This window comes from Centruroides vittatus, unplaced genomic scaffold (assembly GCF_030686945.1).
Source record: "Centruroides vittatus isolate TY-2023 unplaced genomic scaffold, ASM3068694v2 contig_452, whole genome shotgun sequence".
Classification (NCBI taxonomy): Eukaryota; Metazoa; Arthropoda; class Arachnida; order Scorpiones; family Buthidae; genus Centruroides; species Centruroides vittatus.
In genome coordinates, this window is record NW_027122248.1 from 34,649 (window position 1) to 52,540 (window position 17,892).

At 29.2% G+C, this 17,892-nt stretch overlaps 3 protein-coding genes and 2 non-coding genes across 10 annotated transcripts in view; 2 read left to right on the top strand and 3 right to left on the bottom strand.

Moving 5' to 3' along the window:
- LOC136977162 (angiopoietin-1 receptor-like) overlaps nucleotides 1-6,383 on the bottom strand; it is a 38,721-nt gene extending 32,338 nt beyond the window's left edge. The window contains exon 1 of one of the 2 annotated variants that reach the window (XM_067272598.1): nucleotides 6,175-6,383. In XM_067272598.1, the coding sequence (XP_067128699.1) occupies nucleotides 6,175-6,232 (58 nt within the window). In that variant the 5' untranslated portion in view covers nucleotides 6,233-6,383. The remainder of the gene's footprint in view (nucleotides 1-6,174) is intronic. The other variant, XM_067272599.1, reaches the window with a different exon arrangement.
- Nucleotides 6,384-7,453: 1,070 nt separating this feature from the next.
- On the top strand, nucleotides 7,454-12,112 carry LOC136977232 (hydroxyacyl-coenzyme A dehydrogenase, mitochondrial-like). The gene is made up of 7 exons (XM_067272703.1): nucleotides 7,454-7,632; nucleotides 7,896-8,033; nucleotides 8,154-8,311; nucleotides 10,516-10,642; nucleotides 10,695-10,785; nucleotides 10,900-11,021; nucleotides 11,963-12,112. Exons 1-7 carry the CDS (start codon nucleotides 7,519-7,521, stop codon nucleotides 12,110-12,112), a joined length of 900 nt encoding a protein of 299 aa, XP_067128804.1. The 5' UTR covers nucleotides 7,454-7,518.
- Nucleotides 12,113-12,634: 522 nt separating this feature from the next.
- Nucleotides 12,635-12,706, top strand: TRNAH-GUG (transfer RNA histidin (anticodon GUG)). Its single transcript has one exon. It is a non-coding gene; the product is annotated as a tRNA-His (tRNA).
- A 503-nt stretch (nucleotides 12,707-13,209) lies between these two features.
- Nucleotides 13,210-13,281, bottom strand: TRNAH-GUG (transfer RNA histidin (anticodon GUG)). The gene has a single exon. It is a non-coding gene; the product is annotated as a tRNA-His (tRNA).
- A 3,389-nt stretch (nucleotides 13,282-16,670) lies between these two features.
- Nucleotides 16,671-17,892, bottom strand: part of LOC136977163 (oxysterol-binding protein-related protein 11) — a 34,179-nt gene continuing 32,957 nt past the window's right edge. For all 5 annotated transcript variants that reach the window (XM_067272602.1, XM_067272604.1, XM_067272605.1 and 2 more), the window contains one exon: nucleotides 16,671-17,275. In XM_067272602.1, coding sequence (XP_067128703.1) covers nucleotides 17,206-17,275 — 70 coding nt within the window. In that variant the 3' untranslated portion in view covers nucleotides 16,671-17,205. The remainder of the gene's footprint in view (nucleotides 17,276-17,892) is intronic.

Genomic DNA, 17,892 nt, shown 5'->3' on the forward strand with positions numbered 1-17,892 from the left:
CATAGCGTCGTCATTTAATGAGCAGTAGGAGCCTAGACACAGTTTTTGGTCTGAAATTTATTTCTTTCTGAAAAAGGATGAAGAAACTTCAAACTGCAAATTGTTTTGTTGTAAAATTGTCTCTAACAAGTAAATAAGATGGTTTAGTTCTCATCTCACGCTATATCATCTATCAGAAATACGCGGAGTCCCATATGTAGTTGAAATTGTGAAGTCCCAGACGAGGTCCGAAATCGCGTAAATTGCAGTATTCTTGTGTTTAAATTACAACAATAGATTATATATAAGAGAGAGAGAGAGGAAAAAACTCTTGATCTAAACAACGGGACACAAAATGTAAACAACGAGTCCCGGACGACTCCGACTCGTTCCAACGATCTGACAATGTCAAACCGAAAGGCAGAACTGACACAAGCGCTCATAAACAATCAATCTAGGAAAACAATTTCGGAAAAGGGGAAAGATCTGATGAATAGAAAAACATCGCGTATGATCGTTAAAGTTCCTAGACGACAGAAATCGCAAATAATGGACTAAATTATGAGCTCGAGTCTTGTGGTTTTACCAACAATCTCCGAGCACAATAGACAAAAGAGCGCCGGATGGACACCCCGAATCGGACCTTTCCCGTGACCCGAGTCGGTTCCGGTTTTCGCCTGAAAACAAAGGAGAGACCAATCGAAGAGCGGGAAGGGGATGAAGGGCCAATCGGAAATAGGAATAGTGAGAGAAAAACTATAAAAATCAGAATTTCAAGGGGGAAAAGTCTCGTCTGGATTAAGTCAAAAGACGTGCTCTGTATATTGTGTTGTGCTACCGCTGATCACCTAGAACACCGCAGCACCATCTCACCGATCATCTGCATCGTCCGCTCTCGGGCTATGACCAAGTTCGAAGTTCTCTTCACGCGGAAGAACTATAAAGAAGCGGAACGGTCAATTGTCGATGTAACATAAATGTTACCAAATAAACGGTTTTCCTTTTGTAAAACACTTGTCATCAATTGTCACTTCTGCCACACCCACATGCAAACTTCCCATAGGTTCATCTTGACGAAGGATTAACTAATCCCCACCTAAAAGACGGCAACCTTATATTGGTGCCGAGGAGTGGGTTTCGAAGTTCCTTATCTCCACCGGTCGGCGACATTACAAATACTTTCACTTCTATAGTAAATATTACTGTTTATGTTCTCTAGTTCAAACGTTATGGCTCTATAGTAAATATTCATTATCATAAGGTTGAAATAAGGAATATTTAGTATTGAACCAATAAGATAAACTTATTTATCTTATTGGTTCGATGTTTTTAGTATTTTCTTTTACTCACCATCTCAACTTTAAAATTATTATTTATTTATTCCATAAATCTATGGACATCTTACGGCCAATATGTAAACACCTAAGTTTTAGCGAGAGTGATACACATTACGAGTAGGCTATATATATTATAGTTAAAGTGTAACTAAAGTTTTAGATTGTAACTGTATCGTATAATTTAAAGGGGCTAAATATACGAGCAATTATGAGGAACTTTTTCTTCTAATTACATATTGCGTGGGAAAAATGTGTCTTGCATTATAACTTCTTTCAGGAGATTTGTGAATTGAATTAAATTGATTTTAATAAATAAAAGCCTCCTTCGTAAATCAACGTTTTGGTTCCTGAGTAGAAAGTTAAAAATACTAATTAACTTTTGTTTAACTCGTTCATTTTTTACGAACAGAGCCTTAGATTTCTGTCGATTGTTTAAGATTATAAAAGAAGAGAGAGTTGCCAGATATGCTTATACTCCGTGTGAAATAGCAAAAACACTTACAAAAATATTAAATATATGTAAGTAGCGTGTGCCAAGTTTATGAAAAGAAATTGAATAAGTACTGTATGTATACACGGATCGCAGTAAGGATTTAGAAGAGCAGCAATTTGGCTACCGTGGGTATAATATTTTAATATATTGATTGTTTATTAAAATTTTAATTATCTTATGAACAAAGAATTTATTTGAAAATATTGCAGAATAAAATAATTTTGCAAGTAAATAAAAAACAATCATTTATTTTACTTATTTCTAATAATAGTTGTTTAGTTAATAAGCCTACTAATTTTTTATTATAGAATAAAAATGTGTTTATTTTAATTGTTTCAAGTGTTTCAAAAATACACATGAAAATCGGGTTATCTAATCAGAACATTTAATTAATTACATAAATAATTATATATATATATAACCAATTCAAAATAGAATGGTTCCTTTGTATGAACACTTCATTCAAGACAAATAAAGCATTACTATTATTTATATTATTAAGTATAGCAATACAGTAGTATTTATTCACGAGGAATCGTGTTCGGTAGAAATATGTCATCGGGAAATCGCTATCTGTGAGCAGAAAAATGTAGCAATCGCTCTTAGATTCAATCTCTAGTAATAAACAATAAGATATATTATTCTATTGAAACTTCTCTATACAAATATTCACAATATTACAAACCATTTCAAACATTTTGTAGGAATATTTTGTATGGCAAATTCATATGTTAGCTATGTTCATAATTTTCTGGCACCAAATACTACGACGTTAAAATCGCTTGTTGAGAAGTTTTAATCGATTTACTGATTAAGGTTGAACTCTATTTATGTCTCGTATTCATATTAAAGCACTAGTTTAAGCAACACGTAGTTTATTATCTAACATTTTCAGCTGCTAACTCTCAAAAATGCAATTTTATTTTCTTGTTTTCTGCAAAATGGCATAAGGCAGACACACAGAAGAAACTAAATTCGACCGGTAAAAAGATAAGATTAAACTGTAGACTACATTACTACTTTGCTTATCACTGGCATACATCTTTTTAGTACCTAGTGTACTGGAAGAAGATACGGAATATGTTGATACTCAACAGGGTTAAAGCCTACAATTTCGTGAGAAAACATTCACGCAGCCAGTCAGAAATCTGGCTGAGAGTTGCAAGTCAGCTCGGATAATAACATAATCTATACTAACTTGAAAAAAAAAAGTACAGTAGAGCGTCGATAAGTGGAACGTCGGTAAGTGGAATGGCCGGAAAGTGGAACGATTTTCAGTCGGACTGTGTCGTGCTGAATCGAATGTTTTTGATACTAAATTTACTTCTAAAGTATAATTTTCATGTTTTTTATATTCTTTAATATATTTATTTTGTTTGTACAAAATGCAGAAATAATTTTTAACGATACGATAGCCTCGATGATTATTATAAAAATTTTCGTTAGGCTTAAAATCGACGAAAATTCAACAGCGAAGCGACACGCAACGGAGAAAAATGTGAACATCGGACAGGTTAATGTATTTTTTCGTACAAAGTCGGAAACTGGAACAAATCATTAACTGGAAGAACCCCAGTCTCGAATTGGTTCCACTTATCGACGCTCTACTGTATTGTTATAATCGGTAGCAAAATATAAAAATTTATTAGAAAATAAAAAGAAATGCAGCAACAAATATAGGTGGAAATTTAAACATCGTTTTGTTACAAAATGTTAAAAACAAAAGCAAATAAAGATCGAGCGGAAAAGAAAACGAAGAATTTATTTAAAACTGGAAATCCTGTAATGATGTAATCGTCTATATTAATCGTAAACGATTGCATTATTCAATTGTAAGAGCTTAAACTCATCACAAAAATCGAATGTACTTTATAAAGAATTCAAATTGTCCATGCCTTAATCCGTAACTCGGGAATTAAGTTACCGAAAGCGCCGAATTAAATCACGATCCAGATTTATGAATTAACGCCTGACGAATACTGATTTTAGCCGAATTTTTCCGTTTAAATTTTACTATAGCTTTAATTCGAGACGGTAAATATGTTTGTTGAACTTTACTTTTCATAGGGCCGAAAGTATTTATTGATTTCAAATTTTTCTGGTAATATACTCCACGTCTCCTTCGAATGCGTTGTTTCGTTTTTCGTATATGTCTGTTTCTATTTAAACATTTCACGTCTATTAATGCGTGAGTCATTCATTTATTAAAGCCAATAAATTTATTGTATAATTTTAGAATTATGCTTAATTCACAGCGATTTTACTGAATTGATTTCGGATAGATAAACATCAGAATAAAGAACAATCTGTTGTCGAATAGCTTTCCGTTATCTGGCTGAAGCACAGACTCATTTTCGTAAATAAACGTATCCACTATTTATATAACGATAATTACGGCCCCCACATTCCGCAACGGGGACCCCAGATCGGGAGCATTGGCGAGCCACCCCCCACTCGAACCCGAGGAAAATAATTCAGATTTGCAACTCGAATCTAGAAGAAATTGAGAAAAAATGTATAGATCTAATCCCGAAACTCTCGGAGAGTACTAAAACCAGTCCCTTTTGAAAATATATACGTATAGCTTATACGGAAATTCGGTTATTGCAGTTACTGATTTAATACTAAAATCCCGATTATTGCTCGGTCTTTCTAAGATGAAAATGCGTTGGATTCTAGGTTTTTTATTTTATTTTTGCAGTACAATACATTTTGTCATTCGATCCAATTTGTTGTTATTATTTTTTCACTTAACACATGCAAAACCTTAACATCATTTTAACATTTAAAGCGTATTACCTATGTAAGATTTTTAGCCAGCAATTAAAGAAACAAAAGGAGAGGAATCTTTAATAGAAATTTTGGGAAGGTTCGGCATTTAAAACCACTCTCGAAAACTTTGATGAAGGGTAAAGTTACAATAACCATAATGTAAGAGCTGTTTGTCAAAAACTTATTTCTGAATGCACGAATTATTTCCGAGAATTCGACTCCGATATTAACGGTGACAGAGAATAAATTACGAACTCGTATTAGACTGACTAAAATATATAAGAGAGACGTTCAAGGATTGCTCCAGTTGCACGATAATGACCTTACCGACGAAGAATTTATAAATCTGGATGTAGAACGAGCGCGAGAAGCTCAAAGCAATAACATTAGAGATGATGAAATTAAAATAGCAAAGAACAAATTCGCATTAAAAGAACGTTATGAAATGTTTCGTGTCCGTGGATCTATTCGGCAAAAGGTAATGTCGAACGTTCAACGAAAATGAGCCGAAGAACAGAAAATGCGGTTATCCAGTCGTGTACCAAAAGACATTTTGAAGGAAAAAGTCTCCCACGTTATTTTTCTGAAAAATAACTCTTACGGTTTTTGTTTAATAATAATAATAATAATAATAATAATGTTTTAAAACTTAAAGCTGCATTTAATTTATTACCTTTTCCCTTAAAACATTAAATATTAAAAATTACACAAGGTATTTATTTATGCCTGTATTAAAGTACACGCGTAAATAAATAATTAGTGTAAGTTTTAATATTTAATGTTTTAATTATAATTTTAGAAAATTCTTGGAATAATTCCTTTATTTTCCATACGTTATTTTTTTCCTGGAGTTTTTCCTGGAAACGTTAAGGGATTTTGCCTGTATTTAGAGATTAAAAGTGAGGTCATCTCGAAAGATTTGTTTAGCTACGGTTGTGATGATTCATCGACGTGAGACGGGCTTATAATTATATATATTAGATGAGAGAAATGCTTAAAAATTAACAAGGAAATATATTAAATTTATAGAATTTAAGAAGATTTTCGGCTTGAAATACTTTTAAAATTATGTTTAACATACATAGAAATCACGTAATACATTTATAGAGACGAATTTCTTTTGTTTAATATCCGGAGACTATTAAAATTGGATCGAATTTTTAAAACAAAATATTGATTTAGAACAAAAATATAGATGTAAAATATTCCATTATTTATATAAATAAGTTCCTTCTCTTAATATTGAAAGTTTCTTTTCGTCGGAACCGAATGCTTCGTCGGAAATCGCGCTTATGATCATCACTTAATCTTCATTTAATTCTCAGAAAAATTAAATTATTTTCAACTGTTAAAGTCGTTCAAATTATACTAATACGTTACTTATTCAAATGACTATAATTAAATAAATAATTGAATAATTTCGTTAAAACAACGTCATTCAAATTCAATTTCTAGTCGCAATTAAATGCATTTCACAATTGCATCGATAACATAAAAAGCAAAATTGTTATTATAGAAAAAGAGAAAATAAAAGAAAAAATAATTATTTGCTGTTCTATTCGATTTTATAATTATATTTTATATAATACTTACGTGAAACAGAAACTTGAAAACAGATAATAAATATTGCCAAAATGAAAAGATTCGCCATTCTCACAAGCAGATTATTACTAAAATCAGAAACATTTAACTAAACCTTTCGATGTTCTGAATAATTCTAAAAATTCTTTGAAAGATGTCATTTTCCTGCGGAAAAGAAGGTGCAACGAGGAATAAAATGCATGCTAAAACAGGATATATAGATGTAAAGGGAGGAAGTAAATGGAGGAAATACGCAAATGGCATCATCTCGTAAAGTTTGATAAGATTTAAAGAAAAAAAGAAAATCATTTACCTTATCTTCACGGTATAAAATAAAAATCTCTTAATTAAATTTAAGACGTTTTCAGTTTTTAATAATTTATTTAATCTTTTAATCATTACGATAAAAAATTTTGTTAAAATATTATATATATTATTCTGTATAATATAACCCATAACTAGTTTTTTTTTGTAAAGTCTAAGAAAGGAAGAGGGGTCATTAAGACCCGAAATGCATTTCCTTTAATAAAATAACTACATAAACAACTGTGATATGTCATTGAAGAAAGAAAGCCACTAGCTTTTAATTCTTTAAAGTCTACGATAAAATAAGTTTCTTGCGAGAGACAGGATAACTTTAACTTTTATTTTTTAAAGAAATAAAACATTCGATACTATTCTTTCCTCGCAATCTATTATCTTGTAATCATATTTATTATCATCAGTTTTTTATGAGTCATATGCAATATTATCATTATCTAAACAGGATATAATATATAACTTCGGAAGTGATTTCCATTCTTCGTGACTCAACAATTGAACAAACACGTGTGTTGCCGTTAATGGAGAGAGTAATGCGATTTCTTTAAAGTGTTCAGTGTTTGGGCATTTTGATGTACTGTACAACGAGACGAAGTGATGTTTGTTCAGACGTATAGATGTGATCCTTTGAAAAATTGTAGACCTATAAATTGCCATTGTTATCCATCTGTTGTGTGTCTTTCATTAATCTCGAGAATGGATTTAGATAGATGAAAGATGAAATCAGATATGGAACCTTAAGGGGAGCAAGTCCGATTAACTTCGTAAACAATGAAGTTAAGGTTACAGCGGAAATGTTACCTAACAAAAAATGTTGGGTTATAAACTTTGAAAAACAGAAAAACGATTCAATAACACTGTTTACAATGAGACCAATTGTTTAATTATAAGAGGATGCTTAGTCTGATAAGAAAGGCACGTGGTTGTTATCTATAAACGTGTTATCTACCAGCGGATATAAAATTGATGTTTACTAAAATATAGTTATATTTTCTACTTTAAGTTAGTGGATGTTAATTTAAATCGGTCGAGAACATGATTAGAACGATAGGAGAATGTAGGAATTTTTCTTCCTCTCCTATTATTCAAACAGCCGTCAAGAATGTTGTTGTGATTGGAGGAGGTTTGATGGGCTCGGGAATAGCTCAGGTAATTTTCTCTTTAATTAACTATATAAAGATCTAATTTTTATAATGTGTCAACTAAATATTATAAAACAGAAAACCTTAGAATCAACTGCAAGTTCATAAAGAAATTGTAGAGTAGAAAACTTGTGCATATAAAACTAATCTCATTATCATTGTGATAATGTTGATAAACTGTTACCCAGATTAATTAATAATAAAAATCTATTTTAATACATTATTATATTATGATGTTACATTAATATTATCATTATAATAACCATACAGGTAGCAGCACAAACAGGCCGAACAGGCCATGATGTGACTTTAGTGGATATCAAAGACGAAATTTTAAACAAATCCGAAAATAACATCAAAAAGAGTTTACAAAGAGTATCAAAAAAGAAATTTCCTGGTGATGATCAGGTAAAATTTAATTACATTTTTTAAACCATAAGCACTCAATTAGACCCACGTGTTTAAATAATCCTACAGGTTTGAATTTTCTTTATTAAATTTTCTAACTACAGATTTTATAATTAATAGGCTGGCCAAAAATTTATAACAGATACATTAATGCATTTGAAAACTACGACAGATCCTAATAAAGCAGTGAAAACTGCTGATCTTGTTATAGAAGCAATTATTGAGAATTTAGAAATTAAGCAAAATTTATTCGAAAGTTTGGATAAAAATGCTCCACAGTAAGTATCAGTAATTAATGCAATAATGTATATTATTGTATTACAATTGAAATAATAATTAGCTTATGCATTTATTGATAGTTACTTACCTTTTCCTGTCTTCATCACATAAGATTAGAAATTCAGTACTTCATTGTCAATTGCACAGAAACACCTAGAAATATTTTTGGTAGGTGCCTACTTACATATGCTCATATAAAATTATTTTTAATACTTTAAAGTAAGTTGAATAATAACTGGAATTTATTGACTACTGTATTTCGTATTAATTGGTATTAAGATTCAAAGCATTCGCATCTATAAATATCAAAGCTGTGGAGTTGGAGTTGAAAGTAAAATTTGTTGCTAGAAGAATCGGAGTTAGTAGAAATGGACTGACTAACTCCTATTATGTACTTTGTATCAAGCTCCTAACTTCCTGCCTGACATTATAGGAACCTCTGTAAAACGAGATCTTATCTTATGATTCCCCTACTTCATGATCTTTCTTTGCATATCACTAATTATTGCTGATTTTCTTTTCGGAATTTATATCTGAATACATTGTCTTTGCCAATTCTAAATTTTTATTGTCAAAAGATCCATATAAAATGGCTAAGAAGGCTCAGCTTAGCCTAAATCTATTGTTTTTGAATAATGTGATTTATATAATAAAAAATACATTTCTTTTTTCAAATTCAAATTTACTTATATATATTGAAAAAAATATATATTTTTCTGTCATTGTTAAAGTTATTTTTTCAAAACTTGGATTATTATTAACACCGATTAGAAATTTTAAATAATTAATATTAAAATATTTATTATAAGAATGCACAGAATTTTTATTATAATTACAGTATAGTATTTGGAGATATATGAGCAACAATACTATATAAAAACAATACTCATTTTTTAAACATCCGTATATTCAATTAAATGTTTAAATACTTTTTTAAAGTTTCATTTCATTTACACCAATATTGAATTTATTTGGTGATATGTTCCTTTTATCTTCGTGAAACAAATGTAAAAGTTGTTATAAAATTTCACCACTTCCGTCCTTTGATTTCGTGCAATTTTAAAGTCTTATTTAATCTTTGAATAACAGCAGTTTTAGTATCAGAATGAGTTAAATAATGCTTTATTTTTAATTCTTTAAACATGTCTTTACTAATCTTTTATAATATTTTTCCTCTATCTGCTGTAAATTTTTTGAAATGTTTAAAAAATAATATGGAAAGCATTTACAATTGATTGAAGCTTTTTATCCTTTATTGTAATAACATAACGAAGGCTCAATTACAGTTAATAAATATTTAATATCATTATTACATCTATAAAATTGTTTTAATACAATTACATCAGTTTGCTATAAATCCTTAGGACCAAATGCTTTAGTTTTCCTACTCAAATATTCACACACTTCATAAATCTGCAAGAGTTAAACGGATTGAGAAATCAACCATTTTTTAACAGTTGGTTTCAGATCTATGATAAGCAGCTAGTAATTCTGGAGGAATTGAAGCCATTTGTTTAGCCATTAAATTGTTTTACCAATTAATCCACCTGCCACAGACACCAATGGTCCAACGAAGAGGTAAAAATCCACCAGATTGATTTAGCAAAATTTCCCTCTTCGTACGTATAGGTATACTTTTCACACTCAATTCATGCATTAAATAACCAATTATTATCAAAACCCATTCGCGTACATAATTAGGTAAACCATAAACAATTGTAATATCCTTTTCTTCGTTAAAAAATTCGGCAACGAGTTGCTTAACATTCTCGGCGACATTTAAAGATGAATATGTGGCGCCATCTGTTATGCTATTTTATTATTAAAATTTTTTATATTTTTAATTGTTATAAAATGGCAATACGCTTAATTTCGAGGGTAGGGATGGATTTTGTATAAAAATTGTACGTGCTAATAACCAGTAAAATCGTCATTAAGTCCAAATTTAGTGGAGATACGACAAGCGAACCCCCTTTATCTCTCCACCTCGTTGACCTTTAATCACCAAAATTTAATAGCATCGATTCTCATAAAACACCAATTAAATAAACAAATTCTTAAAATTTTAGTTTTATTTTATTTTTATACACTAAAAATATTAATGAATTTTATATATTTCGGCATATTTTATTTGAAATATATATATATATATATAAGTATTACAATATGTTATATAAAAATTAATATTAAAACAATCAAACAGATCGACCATTTTTGCTTCAAATACTTCTTCATTATCAATTGGAGAAATTTCGAAAACTTCTCGGAGGAAGGATCGATTTGGAGGATTGCATTTCTTTAATCCAGTTCCTGTTATGAAATTATTAGAAGTACGAAATTTTAATTTAAAATTTTAATTGTAACTGTACATTTGAATTTCAGGTTATAAGAATTCCAGAAACAAGTGACGAAACATTTAACAAATTGTTGGAATTTGGAAAAAATATAGAAAAAAACTACAGTTTCTTGCAAGGTATTCTTGTGAATTTTCTGCTGCTTTAAAAGATTGACTCTTTTATTATTAGTAGTAATATTGTTGATATAACTGTAAATAAAGTAAAATTATTTTATAATAATTTATAATTAGAAAAAGAGAGAAAAATTTTGGGTACTTTTTTGTTTTGTTATCAATATGATAAAGCTGCGACTACACGACACAAGGGCGAATGCCTTGTGTGTAATTCTATTTTTATAATTACAGGAACAAAGGTTTGAAAACAGTTTGCTTCAGTATGGACCCTTGGGAAAAGGTTTTCTTATAGAGATTTAATGAAAAAATGAGACTTGAAATTTTGGGAAAGAAATTATGAGAAAACAACAAAACCAACATAACTTAAAAAAAATTAAATAACAGTAACAGATGGTACAACAAAACAAACTTATTAACATCTATTTACACAGCAAAGCATTGAAGACTGATTGCTTGTAGTGCTTTTACAAACCAAACTTAATAGATAACAAAATAGATTTTACCTCATCCGCTTTGTTAATATATATTCTGATGTATTTTAAACCACAAGAAACAGTTTCTTCGTAGCTACCTAACAGTAGTCTCCATTTCAGATAAATATAAATATGTTAACCTAAAAACTAAGATGTTAATGCCTTGCGTGTTAGCAAACCTATGACAACTAAACGATGACTATAAACTTAACGAATTAAACTTTATCAAAATTAAAACCAACACAGGGTTGTCAACCTTACGGGAGAAATTTATTTCATTGAAAATATATGCTCTCCACCTCAAACTAGTAGTGTATTGCCCCTGTACATCATACTTTTCCTTTAACAATAGAGTCGTGCCGGTCATTTATTAACTGCTTTCGGGGGAAAAGCATTTTAAATTGAAATAACCTGACTTTCGATTTACATTGAAAGTTCGTACGTAATCGGGGCCTCCTGCCCCGAAAGTTTCCATATCTGGTTTCGGCTTTCATATATCTATCTCCGTTCTCGAGATTAAGGAAAGATAGTGAGACCAATAGAGCTCTCTCATATATAGTACTGTGTATATACCAGTAAAACAGTAATATCAGTAGTATAGCTAGAGTTTGACCCATCCAGGACAATTGTTGAATTTGCCATCTCCAACAAAAACAAATTGTTATATCGTCTTTTTAAAATGTTTAATATAAATAAAATTTTAATAGGAAGAATTGACGCTTGTGCTAGGCAGGGGTGACAATACTCGAGGGCCATTACTATATCTGATTCCACTATGTCCTTCCATTGCACACTTAACCAGACCTTTGATGGATATAGAAAAGGGTCTCATCGGTGAACACAAGAGGAAAGAGTGAATATTCAAAAAATAATGGTTGATTACTGATATTGATAAAAGTAGCGAATAAAATATTACTCGATACCATATAATACAAAGTATCGATAGTTTTACCGGTTTCGGGCGTGCCATTAGTTGGCAACCGTGCACTTAAACTTTTACCACTTTTTGACGTTATGGAAAAATGCATGAGGTAAATAAAACGTATTCCTGAAGTATAATGGTGGATTTATGAAGCCAATGTTTGTCTCTATCCATTTTCAAATGTTTTAATAATAAGCAAACAGTATCCTTTATACTTTTTTATACGGAACTTTTATCACTTTTGACCTTCAAGTAATCTACAATTCCCCAAAACATCCGTTTTCACAAACCTTTAGATTAAAATCGTTCTAGCGATCGTTGAATATTGAACTCTTTATAGGGAAAAAACCTGTTTGCTTCACTTAACACGACCGAACTATTAAAAAAAATGTCTCGCTTCAATAGCTGTAACAAGTATATGTACGAAATAAGAGATACCGGAGGATGTGCAACAGTAGCCGTGATCGTCTAGTGGTTAGGACATTGCGTTGTGGCCGCAATAACCCAGGTTCGAATCCTGGTCACGGCACTTATTTTTTTTTTTTTTCCTTGGTCTTTCCATATTTTCGTTTTAATTAAAATTAATTTTCTAAATGCAATGTGACCGTGCTTTCTATTATTTAATTTTAGAATACGCTGATATACTGTATAGTGAAAAGATTTGAGAAACTGGCTGTTCTCGGATTGAAAATCGAAAGCATTAACGTAATACATCCATAAACAATACTATTCTGTCAACAAACGGCTTTCTTCTTCACCCACTTTATGCTAGAAATAAGTATGAAAATTTTATTGTATTGTATACAAGCAAGAAACTTTTAAAGTAATGAGGCAACCTCTGTACTTCGTCATAAAGGAGAAAGTTTGCATTATGGAAAGAAAAATCCTGTCCATATCAACTGCCATATTAAAGAAATTAAATAAACACAATATAATCATGATTTCTATTACTTATACCTTAAAAAATTAATTTCAATTAAAACGAAAATATGAAAAGACCAAGAGAAAAAAAACAAAAAAAAAAAAAATAAGTGCCGTGACCAGGATTCGAACCTGGGTTATTGCGGCCACAACGCAATGTCCTAACCACTAGACGATCACGGCTACTGTTACACATCCTCTGGTGTCTCTTATTTCGTACATATACTTGTTACAGCTATTGAAGCGAGACCTCTTTTTTAATAGTTCGCTCGTGTTAAGTGAAGCGAAGGTCGGTCGGAGAAAGAGCCGCAAAGGCTATAATCTCCATATCAAACAAGCGAAAGAAAAAAGAAAAAAGTGAAGCGAAGGGCCACAACCATTAGCTTAATCATTGTACACGATAGGGAGAGTAAGGTCGAAACATTCTCTACTTGGTCTTTTTGAATATTTGAATTAAGAATCTTGAGTAAAAAATTTTTTTAAAAGTAATTTTTACTCAAAATTAACGAGTAAAAACTTTTGAGCAGCACTTCGTCTACTTCTGTATTTTTTGGCAAACTTATTTTGTATTATTTTGAGTCAAATAAACTGTTAAAATAATACAAAATGGTATCCATAACAGAATTGTTTGTATCCAAGAAATCTTTACAGGGGCTATTTACATAAAGATTGTTTGTCAATTAAAATATAAAAGGCATAATTGCATATTTCCAACTCTGTGAAGTTTAACGGGAGATTCTCGATACTTTCTTCCAATTTCTGGTTTAAAATTTTCAGTTTGTTTTAATTTTTTTACTGGAGTAACGAAACTCTTGCAAACAATTTCGTTAGTCCGTGTTCATACCTGTTTATCTTGGCTAATTTTTTTTTAACCTAAATAAAGGTAGGCAAAACAAGCTGACACATTACAACTGAATAAAATTATCTGCAGCTTATGTATGTGGTTATACTGTGTACATTTTCATAAAATATGCAGGAAAATCAAACTTTTTTAAAGTTATTTTTCCTCCAATACAGACTTATAATTTATTATAGTTTACAAGACGAAAAAAAATCCCATTTTTGTGAGGTACTAGTAACACTTTCATACAGCTCATTGAGTACTATACAAGAATGTCCGACTCCTCTGTAATCTGCTATTTTTTGTTCAACACTAAAAATTACCATAACACTACACTACTGTCCGAGGCGCAAGAAATTTACTTTTCTGTAGGAGGTTGTAAAGATTTCTGGCGATGTCATCGAGAAGTTACGTTGGTACAAGTGGTGGTAGATGACTACCACGTGTATTTTTCAAACCTATTCAATGTTTTCTTAAGATAACCCGAGCACCACAGGATATATTAGCTATTAATTATAATAAAAACACACTTAAAAATATTTAATTTCTTTCAATTTATTTCAAAAATGTTTTTTAAATTACAAAGTTTTAAAGACTCCAATTCAACATTACGTTTCTTTGGCAGCCATAACCATTTCCCATTATTTGAATTTCCGTGACTTTAGTGATATATAACTTAAATCTATCACATTCGTATACAGAAGAGTACAGGGAAGACAATATATTTTCAAACTGAATATCTATCTTTACAAAATAATAAGTTTATTTTAATGACTAGAAAAAATGTAATTCTCATTCTTCTAAGCCAGTGGTGTCCAAAGTATAGCCTTTGGCAGGTTAATCCGGCTCACAAACACATAGGCCTACTTTCAGAATGCAAGAAATATACAAAACATTTGTGGTTCACTTACCTACAATTTGTAATTTAGCTCACCAATCGAAAACTTTGGAACATCAGTGTTCTAAGTTGTTAATCACTATATGTAAAACCATTATTCCATTATGGTGGAGAACAGTTCTCTCTAACCAAAAAGCTCAATAGAACAGCATTAAAAAAAAACAAATTTTGTTAAATTACATATAGTTATATAACATGAAAAGGGACTCATCCACATATCTCAAGAATTATTTTAGAAACAATAAAATTAACTTCAAATACTAAAAAAGTACCTGCAAGTTTCATTCAAATGTCTGATCAAAATTTAAATCTCGAGTATAGGAATTAATCTATCAATATTTGAAAATTTCTAACCAGACAAAAACATCTTGACAAGTAGCTATACAAAATGGATACTTTGATATATTTCTATTCAGAAAATTCAATAAGTTGCATCTTTCGTAATATATTTTGAATGTTTTACAATTTCGGAGGAACAGCTACATAAAAGCAAATAATAATTTTATTAATTATTAAATAATTTCTATTAAACTCGATGCATTTTGCTCGTAAAAAAACACTAATTTACTTTAATTATAAATTTTTATATTCGGATATTTTCGTTTTCAAAGACTTACTTAATACAAACGAAAAATTAGAAAACTCGGAGAAGACCGATTAGAAATAAAGTAGATTTCATTTTATTATTTTAAATTTGTATATACGTTATGTTTAAAATGAATAAAGATTAATTATGAAACAAATTGTGAGGTTTCACTATACTGTATAGATGCAATATATATGAAAAAAGAAATACACAATCTTGTATAAAGCGTGTGATATATCAAAAACTTGACATTACATTTTGGCTTTGTAAAGGCATTTTCCTTCTCTATTTGAAACTCAATTCTTTCTTTATTTCTGGTTCAATTAAAGCAAAAAAATAAAATCTGCATTTTTTAGAAATTAAACATGTAACAATATTTTTAGTAAAAGCAGATTATTATTTACATAAAGTAATGTCAAAAATTTTGTAAAAGATAATTATAAATAAATAAATAAAATAATTCTTGTCATCATCACCTAGGTAAGTAACTAGAAGTTTGAAATTTTAAAAGATTTTAATGCAGAATTCTAGTCAACTATCAAAATCTTTAACGATTTGAGCTTCTGTATTAGAAACAGAAATTAGAAAAATGATTTTCTATTTGTACATTAATACATTTAGAAATTAACATTTTTATATGCAACAGAATGAAAAATAAAAAGCAATCACTAAAAATATAAAATCAAATCAATAAAAGCAATAAGCATTTCGCTTTACTAACTGAAATTTACTACACATTCACTTATATACATTTTAAGTTTTGTAGCATTAGCATTTTACAAAAAATATTTTGATTAGTTCTACAGTAATTTCATTTTCATTATTGTGATCGATGTGTTATACATAATGAGTTTACAATAAATGGAATTAAAGTGAATAAATTTTTAAAAGACGACAGTTTAAAAAAAACCCACGCTAAATTTACATTTTGTGTGACAATTCGTTTGAATTTCTACTAATTTATGATTAATCGAAATTTAAAATTCTGTAATACTAAAAAAATCTATTTAATAAAAATGAACGGACATTTAACGGTATAAGATATTCGTACGCTTTTTTTAATAAAAGCAAAAAGTTCGTAATATCAAAATAAATATTTTGATAAAATAATTAAATATTAACGAACAAAATTATACTGAACTAATTTATTCTTTTACTAATATAAGTTTCAAATTTAATTAGAAGAATCATACAAAAAAATATATCATACAAAATAGGAATTAATGAATCCATTAAAGTTTTCATAAATATATTAAATATGTATATCCCATTTAATACATTTATTTACATAAAAATATCAGTATTTATCAGTGTAATATATTTATCTTCAAAAAGTCTGTAATACAGAATATGTATATGTATATATATACAATATATGAAATTAAAACTTATCAATTAAGGATTTGGAAGAGAAACATGAATAGCTGAAAATATTGATATGGATTATATTTGCAGTAAATTTTGTTAAAATTCATGATATGCTCAACCCCAAGAATGTATAACAGGAAGACAAATAGTACGGCATTAATGATATAAGAAGTCATTAAGATTGATTTTTGAGAAAATTTTGTTGGAAAGTTTTTTAGAAAATATATATATATATATATATATAAATATTCTAGTAATGATTTTTGATTTGCATACTTAATTATCACAGAGAATGGAATGTTAACAGACATTCAAAACAACTAATTAGTAAGAAATAAAAATGAAAATATCAATGGGAATGGCTTCTATTTTTGTCAGTCTTTTCATAAATATCACAGTTCAAAATGGAAAGAGTCAGCTAACTGAAGAAACACTAACAAGTGGTGATTTTGTATAAGCGTCCACAGTCCTCCTGGTTAAAGGTCTGAAAAATTAAATTTTAAATATTAAAATCACATTCGGCAGAACAAAATAAGATATTTTTCAAATTTTACATAATGTTTGTGAAGCAATGTCTTCAATAAGTTATTTAAAAATATCGAAATTTAGAAACAAGTTAAATCATTATTAAAAATCATTATAATAATAAATATTCAATAAATATAAGTAATTTAATTGCAAAAATAAATTTATATCATTAAATCCAATATAGTTAGCTGAAATATATTTATAAAATTACACAAGTAAATCAAGATTATCAATTACTTTCAGAATGATTTTAAGGGAAAGAATCTAAAAGTTAAATCTATTCTATATTATGTGGTTAGTCTACATTATAAATTGCATTAAAATTTGAAAAAAAAATTAATATTAGAATGTCAGCAAAAGATTACATCATATATATTAGAGAAATGAAAGACTATTCTGTATAACTAGATGCTAAGAAACAATCCATAAATTTGATAAATTTTACTTTTCAATTTGAAAAATTGGATGAAACAAATAAGGACCAAGATTAATATAAAAATATTTTGTTTTTAACAACAAATAATTTGAAAATTATACTAGAAGTGTTTTAATTTAATTGGGATATTCTTATCT